The 11,493-nt window shown below is 40.7% G+C and overlaps 2 protein-coding genes across 3 annotated transcripts in view; both read right to left on the minus strand.

Moving 5' to 3' along the window:
- Nucleotides 1-2,037: 2,037 nt before the first annotated feature.
- Nucleotides 2,038-2,877, minus strand: CH25H (cholesterol 25-hydroxylase). The gene has a single exon (XM_010136326.1). It carries the CDS (start codon nucleotides 2,875-2,877, stop codon nucleotides 2,053-2,055), a length of 825 nt encoding a protein of 274 aa, XP_010134628.1. The 3' UTR covers nucleotides 2,038-2,052.
- Nucleotides 2,878-10,124: 7,247 nt separating this feature from the next.
- The window catches only part of LIPA (lipase A, lysosomal acid, cholesterol esterase), a 12,446-nt gene continuing 11,077 nt past the window's right edge, over nucleotides 10,125-11,493 (minus strand). For both annotated transcript variants that reach the window (XM_010136328.1, XM_010136329.1), the window contains 2 exons: nucleotides 11,193-11,264; nucleotides 10,125-10,588 (listed from right to left, as the gene is read on the minus strand). In XM_010136328.1, coding sequence (XP_010134630.1) covers nucleotides 10,355-10,588; nucleotides 11,193-11,264 — 306 coding nt within the window. In that variant the 3' untranslated portion in view covers nucleotides 10,125-10,354. The remainder of the gene's footprint in view (nucleotides 10,589-11,192; nucleotides 11,265-11,493) is intronic.

Raw genomic sequence — 11,493 nt, forward strand, 5'->3', positions numbered from 1 at the left:
ATAAACACCACGTGTTAAGCAGCAACTGTTCTTGTGTGATTTGCTCATAGGCTTTCCAGAGCAACATATCCAAGTACCAGTTAGCCTTAGCCTTGGTTTCTTAGAGGGCCGCTAGTACATGAAACAGACTGTTATATATAGTTATAGTATAACTATATAACTGTACATATAACTATTGAAACCACAGAACACCCCCATCAGATGCTCGGTATATTTGCCAAGCTGAATCGAGTGGGATCACTAGAATGAAGAGGGTAACTTTGGGATACCTCAAAATGGCTAAACAGCTCAAGAAACCAGAGACTGTATCTTGCCCCCTGCATTTGGCAGAAGAAAAGAATACTTCTTTCTCTTTGTAGCACATCCCAATATACTTAATCATCAGAAAGACTGGGAATTCTTTCTTTCAGCTGAATAGAGGCATGGCAGAAAATCCAGTTTTGTATTCTTTTAAGCTCCAGTTTTTTGCTCTCAGGATGTGTCATGTTCTTACCAGTGAAAAGAAGGATTGCACTTCTGTGATACCCAGAGAGTAGAGAGAGTAGTTAAGTATTAAGATTGCAGCATTTTGTACTCTATATGAAGATGGTTACGATAATTATTTCCTATTATCAAAAAGATGCAGTGTCCAAAAGTGCTGTTCCCTTTATAAGTTCACATTGTGGGAAATACTAAGGGTTCTCTCTTCTCCTGGACAAACAGCCTCTGTAAGGTCACACAACCCTCTAGACATAACATAATGACAAAGACATTTTTGGGTGATGATGCGTAAGTGTTAGTTTCATGCTCTCTACATTATTTGCACTTTCTCTGTTCCCGTTGCTATCCTAGAATTTTATTAGTAACACAGGATAGAAGATTATAAGGATTAAAGTGCAATGTAACAGATGTAAGAAGTCCAAGGGATCTCTGCTGAATAAGACTTGGAAGACCTGCTATCTGTTCACACTTACTTTTTTCAGCGTGACTTCTGTGAAACTGCATGGCAATGTTTTAACCGTAACTGTTCTTCTAGCAACATGTAGCTGGTTTGTTCTATGGTTTAGGATCCTGAAAGGTTTGATTCTATTCCTTTGAAATCTACTTGAAAGAATAATCTAAATTGTAGAAACCCTGTTTATATTTCTTGCCAGGTTTTTGCATGCAAGTAACAATTAATTGACGTGGTTGTGAAGGTCCAATGCTGCCTTTTATTAAGGGGGCTGCTTAATGTTGTGTTCTCACACCATAAATTCAGTGAAAATTATTCAAGCTTCTCACAACTGTAATACTAAAATTTCACCACAGCTTTTTAAACCGAATTCTTCAACATTCTGTTTCTACAAAACTGAAAACTATTCAAAAATAATGTGATTCTGGAAAAAAAGTAAATGGTTCACTTTCGAAATAGCATGACAATATTTTAATAAGTCTGAGGCTCAAAATTCAAATAAACGACACCTATGCAAAAGGAACCAACCATACCTGTTCCTAATATGAACAGAGGAATGAATAAAATGAAACAGAATATAATTTTAAAAGAATGACCATATTTATTTTCTATTAAAAAACACAGTACATCAAGGTTTAAAATATAAATATAAAATTATTGCGGTTAACCAACTAGCTGGTTTTGGCAGCAATATGTTACAACATTGTGCAGTAATATGCTCTAGCAGATTAAACTCCCCTAAATCTGTGATGGTTACCTTTTCTGTTTACATCATAAATCATCCTACAACAATAGGATAACTGTTCTGGTGTATGTATAAAACATCACTACAATACATGCTTTATGAAAGCTGGAAAGAAGGAAAGAAGAGAGGATGTCTCTTAATGCTTCCCTTACACCTTCGACTCAAACAAATTTAAGCAAAAGATATTTACCCTCCCATTTGCAGTCATTTAACACAGGCAGTTCCAGGTATACAAATACACATATATTAAGAGGATTTGTTATAAATAGTTATTGCTTTTATAGGCAGCTTCAAATATACGATCTTTTGTATGAAAAATTAATGTCCCAGTTTAGTCTATAAAAAAATGAGTTCATCCACAGGACTTAATTAGAACTTAATTAGAAGGTGACTCCGTGAATGTCCCAAAGAGTTTGTCCCAGTGGGTGAAGTAAGGCGCATAGTTTGATCTGAATTTCAGATGATGGAGATCATGATGTGGTGCTCCTCCATACAAACCAAAAGGCACAAGTCGGTGAGTTGACCACGGAAGATCGTATCCTGAATGGTCCTCCACTGACAACCAAATGTTCACAAGGAAGAAGATCATTTCTGTCAAAGGATGGCATCCAAGGAGCACCGGATTGATAGCAGCAAAAAATCCCAGTGACAGCAATTCCCATACACTGGAATACTGTGTGGAAAGAGCAAACGTTGACACATGCTTGTGATGCACCTTGTGGAAGGTCTTGTAGAGCCAAGGCACCTTGTGATGAAGCAAATGCCACAGGAAGTACTCAAAATCAAACAGAAGCAGGCAAACTCCTACTTCCAGCAGGACCACAGGCAGCTCCGGAGCTAATGCTGGTAGATTCATCGGTCTCCAGCACCAGTGGAGAAATGTCACCGGAAAGATGAGAACAACGTGGTGAATCACACTTTGAATAATACAAGGCATCATCATTTCAAGAGTTGGATAGTTCTGTGGTTGGATTTTATATTTTCTCAAGTTCGGTAGTCTAGTGCTTAAAAAGTCCAGTGCAATATATGGAAGACAGAAAGCCATGTATGCTGCAAAAGAAAACAGCACTGGGAAAAACGGTGACTTGATCAAGGGCTCCTTGTCTGTGATAAAGTCCCAAAGAGACTGAAGGCACAACCTGTCCCGCTGTCCAGTCATCGTGTAGTGGAGCAGCACTCTGTCTGGCAGGCTGCAGTTCATGCTGATTGCGGTCTGAGGAGTCTGTAAATCCTGCAAGCCTTTATCCAGCCTGCTCAAGACACAGCTCCGCCCATCAGAAATCCTTACTTAGTAATATGTAGCTTTAAAGAGGAAGTTCCCTTTCCTGTCGTGTAGAAATGGTATAATGCATTACGATCTCAGAACAGATGTAGCTTGCCAGGGTAATCACTGGAGCTCAAGAGGAGAGACTTGCACAATAGGAAAAACAAGCAGAAATGCAGAACTCTTAACAGTGGAATTCAAAGAAAGAGCGTAGATACATTTTCCACTCCACTTAGCACACACATTTGAAATCTCTGTTACTAATTTTAAGTTGTGTCATCCTTTTCATCTTTTTGGCTTCATAGATAAGGAAACACCACCTACCATTGATTTTTTTTTCATGTGACTGCTGTGGTCTGACCTGTGGATGTTTGGCAGGTAGCAGATGTGTGCAAACATCCTTCTCTTAATGACTGCTTGGGTATGTAACAGGCTAAGTCAAAACCTGAAGGAGACCTACACTGTGCTTTCAGTCTGACTGTGGCAGCTTTGACTTACTTCCATCTACTTTTGAGATTTATGCTCCTGTATCTGTTTGATATGGCAAAATCTGCCTGACTTGACCAGATGCAAAATTGAGCCAGCAGCTTTTGGAGAACAAAGTATCCCCAAGTTGCTGGGAAGAATACAAGGTAAAATCTCATGATGATTCCAAACAGATACTTAGTGACAAGTATTACTGCACTATTACAATATTCACATCTCAACAGCTCTTTAGGCAATAAGAAATGGAAATCATCCTTTACCCAAGTGTCAACTAACTTATGCAATTGAAAGTTCCACTTTTTAGACCTACATCCTTTAAAAAGGTTCTTCCTTTGACCACAGGCAAGCACGCAGCAGACAGAAGCTGTCAGGTTTGACTCCCAACATTTCTAATCTGCTAGAACTATTTCCCTGTGATATAGGGGTAAATGATGGAGGTTTTGATTTAATCAGTAAGACATCACTTCTTTTGTGCTTTTAGAAACAGACAAAAAAAGCTCTGAACATTTAGGGAAACAGAGCTTGCCATCAGCTTCCTATGAACTCACCTCTTTTGTAGGTACAGCATTTATTCTAATGTTAGAAATGAGCTCAACTTCCTGGATGACTTTATTAGCTTGTTCAGACGAATTTAGTTCTGTGCTATTCAGAAAAGAAATCTGATGGGGGGAAGTAGAATGATTAATTAGCAGTGACCTTTCCTGAACTATGCATGGACTTCTCCTAATATTTAAGTTTGCTTTTCAGTCCCGACTGTTTTCTCTTCAAGAGATTCTGTTCGTAAGGAAGTGCATATTTTGCTCTCTCCTTAGAGAGAGTTTACTGAAACATTAATGTTATCTGTGCTATCATTCAGGCAATCAGAAGTTCCTTGATAGAGATGGGTAAGGTACAGCTTTCAAAGACTATCCATTGCATCTACATTATAGAAAGAGATTCAGATTCTCTGCTGTTGTGAGATTGTTCAGTTGACCTCAATCAATTCAGACTGTCAAATGCAGTGAAACTAAAACCCAGTGAAAGACACTAATTTAATGGATGAGGATCTATATCCAAGAACTTCATTTCAATCTTCTGATTGTATTTTAACCTGACCTCCATTTCACAATAAGGACATGAAAAAACGTATTTGTAACTCAATCACCATCTGGGTATGAAAATACTCTTGTGAGAGATGCTTTTTGCTGATTTATGTAGTCACAATCAGAAATTAAGCTTTCCAGATGGGATATGTGATTGTCTTTTTTATTAGAATTATTCAGGAACTAAATTTATTTTATAATGTATTTCAAATCTGCCTGAAATCCGACAGAAATTGTTCAACTGCCCTAAAGGCACTCTTCTGACTAATCCTTAATAGCCCTGTGAAGTCTCAAGAAGTTTTAGCACCACTGCCGCCTATAAGCTAACATTTAAAGAACAGGCATTCTGCCTGCACATTAGGTCATAGAAAAATATTCTTAAACCCCTTAAGGAAAAATAACGGAATTCTGCAGCCTTATTACTAGTCTGTCCTGCAACATAAAGCCCATGAAGCAAGGCACAAGGCGAGCAGAAGGTGCCTGGTTGCCCGGCGCAGCCCAGAGCGGGGCTCTGTGCCCCACCTGCCGGCGAGGCTGCCCGGCGGGGAACCGAGCCAGGCTCAGCCAGCGAGCGTGTACATGCGTGTCCGTGTGTGTGTGTGTGTGTCTCTGTGTGGGTGTGTGGGTGTGCTCAGAAAAATGAACCCTCGGGCGTCTGAGAGGGCTGACCCTCATCCTCCAGAAACCTCATTCAAGCTGCTTGGCTTAGCCGCCAAAACGCACTTAACACGTATTTCACCTCTGCTAAAAGAGGTTTCTTTGTCAGTGCAAGGTACAACATGAAGAAAAGACAAAGTACACACAAATCCTTTCCGTATTTAACTCAGCAACGCAACCCCAGCTTTTTTCACCCAAGCTACGATACTGCCAAACTTTCCCATGTGTTACAAGACTCTAAACAAACTCTTAAAAAATCAAGACTCCTGCTTCAGAGTTTAGGTTGAAGGGCACGTAGTTTGGAATGAGGCCCTGCAGAGGGTCTTAAATAGATTCCACATGAGCACAAGACGCAAGCACCTACCCCAGGCTCCACTGTTAGGTACGAGCTGTAAGGTAAACAATAAAACACTAAGTGGGTAGGAAAATGAGGACAAGTTAGCGGGAGGGAAAACCGGGATCAATATACTGAAACTATACTGAAAACAGCAGAGGCAAAATTTCTTTTTCCCTCCACCTCTTCTCCCCGTCTGTATGGCAGGATTATCATCGTATCAGAGATAGGGCGAATTCCAGTGCAATGCCAAGCCTTCTACCAGCAGAAGGGTGCTGTGGAAGAGGGCTGATGACTTGTTCAGGACAGTAGCGGGGAAGCAGGACAGTAACCAGAGCAAAGGCAGGCAGAGGCAGTCTCTACCCTCATTTTAAAAGAAATTGTTACCATGCTGGAAAAATACAGTAAATCTGAGGTCCTCACACCTAACTCACCTTACTCCAAGAGCCTGAGTGCAAGGAGACACTCTGTTCAGCAGTATTCAGGGCAGCTCTGCGAGGGTGCAGGTCTAAGGCAGCTCTTTATGCTCCCCCCGTGCTGGGCTGCCGCCGGCTTTCCGCAGGCAACAGCACCCCCCAGCGCAGAAACCCACGGCCAGCAGCTCCGCTCCCCGCAGCGGGCTGCGCTGCCAGAACCGCTTTCCAAGCCAATGTTTGCTTTCTGGTAACGTTAGAGTTGTCAGGAAGTATTTCTTAGACTTGAACCCTGAGCCCATGGGTATGCAGAGTACCTGAGGATGAAGAACACACATGCCTCTACAGTTTCGATGAAAAACTTCAGCCTAAACACAAAATACTTTTCTTAACAGAACTAATACATTTTCTTAATCAAAATATTTTTCATACCATAACTCCACCTCCCCAATCAAGCTCCACTGAGAACTTCTCCAGCCAGAACGGAAAGAAAGCCTAATCAAAGGGTTCTTTAATGAATTCCTAACAATGACTGGGGACAGAAACCTGCCAGCAAAGTAAATTGTTAATTCTCAAGCTTTACCTTATCAGAACCAGTTTTCAAAATAATAAGCATCAGGAAAAGATCCTAAAATTCTTTCATTTAGAATTCATAATTCAGTACTGAGAAATTATTTCTCATCTTTTACAATTACACACATTCATTGCTTCTGGAAGAGTCAGAATGCAATACAGACACTTCTCAGCTCAGTATCCTCAGAAAACGAGACTCAGGCAATCACGGTACAGATGTGGCAACTGCCCATCCAACCTTTGTTATTTTTTATTTCATTGATGATTTCAACGATTTTATTCATATAAAATAATTTGAAAACAGGCTGTATTTTCTGTATCTTCTGTAGAAGAGCAGCCATTTATCATGATGGGCAATGCTGCAGCATGGGTTTGTATTTGGTAAGACATCAAAGGGAGAAGACGTTATAAGTGCTTTAATTACAGAATCTTCTGAGAGCCACATTTTATTATATATCAGAAAACCTACTCAGACATCAAGGTTTCTCTCTGCTATCTTACAGATTAAAGCCATTTGTAACTTTTCATGATATTAAAGTATTCACATTTTTTTTTTTTGTATGGCACATTCACCATAAAGAGTAATTTAAAGAAAAGTGGTTTATTTTGTTCCCAAGCTGACCAAACTGTTTCTCTTATGTGGCCCAAGGGAGGAGGAGCTCTGTTTTACCACCACTTCCTATGCTGAGGTACTTTCACGCTATTTGAATTGGTGTAAAGTTATGTCAGTGTTATCACTAGCTACAGAATCAGTGTAAACACGCTCTGCGATGAGCTAGTACATCGTTCAGTGCGCACCACTAGCACACGTACACTCTACCACCCTTAGGCCTTCTGCGTGAAATGAATAGTGTGAATACACTTGAGGATGATTATAACAAAACCCTTTTCAAGTTCCAAGCACAATACAAGGACAAAACCGTGTCCGTGTGTGTGTGTCTGTGTGTGTGTGTGAGAGAGAGAGAGAGAGAGAGAGAGAGAGAGAGAGAGAGAGAGAGAGAGAGAGAGAGAGAGAGAGAGAGAGAGCGCCCTTGTGTGCCCAGTTGTACAATGGTGCATCTCTACTGGATCACACGGTCACTTCAGATGCACATGGGTCTGTGAGTCTGGCAATCCATCATCTGAATGGGGACTACTTTCTTCTGACTTTCTAGCATGGTTTGATCATGTCACTAAATGCTGAGACTAAGTTAGCAGAAGGTGCCTGATGCCCTGTTATGATAGTACATTTTTATATTATCCAAAGCTGATATTCAGCCACTCTTCAGCAAACAGCAGCATATAAATACACCTGTAACACAAAGATGTCTACAGAACAGGCACCAAGTATTTAAGACCTGCTTTGAAAAATGCCCATTCATCACTGGTCATTCTTACTAGACCAAGCTTCTCACTCTTCTCCTCTATGTTCAGGTTGTTTTATTTTGCACATTTGTTTCCACCGACACCTCTCCAAGTTTGTGTCACACAGTGCTTGTAACTTTAGCTAGCCAGGGAGAATGCAGCAGCTCACAGTTCCCGTAGCCAACCCTCCAGCGAAGCAGAAAAGCTTCATAATGGCTTTTGTGTAAAGCTTCCATTGTTCTGGCTTTATTTCCAGGCACAGAGAGTGTTCATCAGCTGACAAAGCTGGCAACAGACAGGATTTAACACACCCTGCTGTCCTGACTGCACATCCACTGCATTCAGAAAGTACGAAAAGGTACAGCCTGTGCGTATTTATTATTGGAGATGACAAAGCTACGTCAAAAATACCACAGCAAAGATTAGTTCCCTGCCTTACTATGTGGTTAAATACTATTTATGAGACTACCAGACAGTCTGTTAAGAAATCAAATCACTCGAGGTTTAAGGATGTGATACAAGGTTTCCACTGTGCCAGTGGTTTGAAAGGAGTCCCACTTGGAGGCTTAGAAAATGACTCCATCTTGTGAGCAGTTATTTACAATTGGTACCTTACCTGAAAGTCTCAGAGAAGTCTCCCAAAACAACATGAATGGCCTTTTAGTCTTAGGAAGAGCCTCCTTCAGGACAAAAGGGAAGATTACTCAGCTTTTTTATTGTACTTGTTTTACAGATGAAGAGTTGTGAAAAACAGACTCAGCTTTCTGGATTCTGTCCCAAAGAATCATGAGCATTCATGAAACAAGAAGTGAAACACAACACTCGAAACACCAAGAAGGTCTCATGTTTATTGAAGTATCTCAAGCTTAATAAACATGATGCACATGGCTTTGCTGTATCACACACCCTCACAACTGCTGAGTTTGCCACTTTGGATTCCTACAGAAATTTCCTTTCAGCACAGCACGGTGAAGTAAATGTGGCTGATACAAATATAAAGCAAACTTAAAATCCTGCTAAGAATTGCAGCCGAAATACCACAAACCACTTTTTCCTTAACAAAGCCTGAGAATTCCCTGAGTCTGAATTATGAATTAAAAAACCCAAACCAACAAATCCTAATTTTTGGCTCATGTACATTTTTGCATTTTTTTTTAATACAAACAAATTCTGCCTCACTTTAAAATGCACTATCTTCTATGCCATGTAGAAAAGGCCTTTTATCCTGACAGAAATCTGGGTTGAAACCAACCATGGCACAGAAATTATCATCTGGACTCAGGCGACTCACCCTGGAGATTGCTCATACACCTACACTAGGCAGGGAACTTTTGTGCAATTCAGAGGAGTCAAAGACCTCTGCATAGTCAATGGAAAGAGCAAGGCACCTCTACTACAGACTATTACAGCTCTAAAGTCAGACCCCCAAAGCAGATGTGAATTCTCCCCGCCGATTAAACGGGGGCATAGCCCCATTTTCAAGTGGAAACTACTGTTAATACTGCCAGGCTTCACAAGGGTGTTGTGCAGTTCCTGAACATAATGGTGGCAAGCACCACATAAACAGCTAAAAAGTACACAAATCTTCAAAGCAGCAGATGATTAAGGGGGAAAATCCATGCAAAATAAGTCACTCAAGCTATGGCATTAATGCTTTGGCTCTTCCCTCACCAGCGCTACGCTGGGGCAGCTTGTCTTCTAGTGGTCAACACAAAGAAAACAAAACATGAGTATGTTATACTGTTCTCCTTGAAAGCTATAACCTACTGAAAAAGCTAACTGAAAGTCGTACTTCTTCTAACAGCTTCTCTCGTCCCAGGAAAACTGCAAGGGCAAGTAACGATCCTTATCCATAGCTGGTATGTGAAACATGAAAGACTTCAGGGACACAATCAAATCTAGAAAAATGCAGCAATGAATGCAGTCCCAAAACAGGAGATTTCAACAGACAGGGATGTGATCTCTGGATTCATAACTGTTCTTCTGGGCAATATTCAAAAAGAAAGTCATCTGATGTAGTTAGCTTGTGATGGTTAAAATAGTAACACAGCAAAAAGTTACTAAGTGCTTTTTAAAGTACCAGCACGAAATGGGTCACTGCAGTACAGGAAGTACTTCTGAAAAGTACTCAAAAATGGCAACGCACTGAGAAATGGCAGTGGTTTTTAGGCAGTGAAATACTGATGGTTTTAATTGTCAAGCACCTGAGGTGCTGAATGGACTAACTCATCTTTCAGACATGTCACTAAATTTATATGCACGTGACATACTCCTTTTGTGCAAAGTCACACCGTTGTTTTTTGAGTGCCATGCCACTGTGTGCAAAATCAGCAGGGCACAATGAGGATTTCTGCACGAGAGAGAAATAATACTGAGAAAAACAAACTAAACAAGAATCCGCTTCAGTAGTCAGTGCCGGCATTTTAGAAATGCATCATAAATAAACAATGAAGCATTGTCAGAAAAGCTTATGTTCCAAAAGGACAAATTCCTGGTGAACTAACACTCTGAAATACCATGCTCATTTAGAGATACTTCTTAATCATGTTAATTATTTCATTATACATGCGGTAAGGTGCATCAAGGCCCCAGATGAAATCCAAATGTTCCCATTCTGGAATGTTTTTGTGGTAAACCAAGTTTGTGATCTGAGTGAGCAGCATAGCAATGTCCTTTGCATCTGCCAGCCAGTCCTGTCCACCAGTCCACACTGCAGTTGGTACAGTCATCTCTTTTATTTTGTAGAAAGGGGGAACAGACTGAGGAGGGGGAAAGTGAAAACAACAGCATCAGAAAGAACAACTCTTCAGTGTGATACTACACCTCAGCAAACACAGCTAGAGATGGAGCCCTGACTCAACCGACAATCTAATTCCAAAAGTCCTGCAATATTACAGCACACATAGCAGTAAAGATGTGGTTGGAGGAGCTTACGAGACAGGAGGGTAGCAGATGTCTCAGAGAATGCATTCCATAAAAGTTATTTCTAAATGCTAATCAAATACTAACACTGACAGCTACTCCGAAAAGTTTGATACTGCAATGTTTCCCAGTGACAAGGGGCAAGGTATTTTTAGTATTGCACACAGCAATTTAGAAACAAACGTGTGGAGAATAAACAGGTGAGGAGTGCAGTGGGATCTCATGATCTAGGCAGGCAGGACCCCCCTCAGCATCACAGCTTCCTATCCAAGTGTGTGCTCTTTACTGACTTAGGACTACCTCAGAGCTCTATATGACTGTTGTCGTCTTTTTTTTTTTTTTTTAAAGGCAGATCTCCAGGTGGTTACTGGGCAAGAGTAATGGCTTTTTAGCATGCAGTGCCCAAGGACTTTTTTGTTACACTCAAGAATTACAGCATACCTGGTTGTAGTGAGCCATATTTGCAGCCTTGCTTCCCCAGTCATAAGCTTTGAGTTCCCCAGTCTTCACAGCCTAGAAATAAACAAATAATCACACGTACAAACAAGAACTGAACATCTCTATTGCAGGAATAAAAAATACAGGTCATCTGGAAAATTGGCAAAGGCAACTGACACAACAAACAGTGAAATGCCAAGTATTAACAGGGACAAGTGTCACTGCTTTGCCCAGTGTCACAGGAGTGGGAAACATTAACATTCAGTACCAGAGTAGACTTTGTCCCTTAAGATTTCACACTCTT

The sequence above is a fragment of the Buceros rhinoceros genome, unplaced genomic scaffold, assembly GCF_000710305.1.
Source record: "Buceros rhinoceros silvestris isolate BGI_N320 unplaced genomic scaffold, ASM71030v1 scaffold9715, whole genome shotgun sequence".
Lineage (NCBI taxonomy): Eukaryota > Metazoa > Chordata > Aves > Bucerotiformes > Bucerotidae > Buceros > Buceros rhinoceros.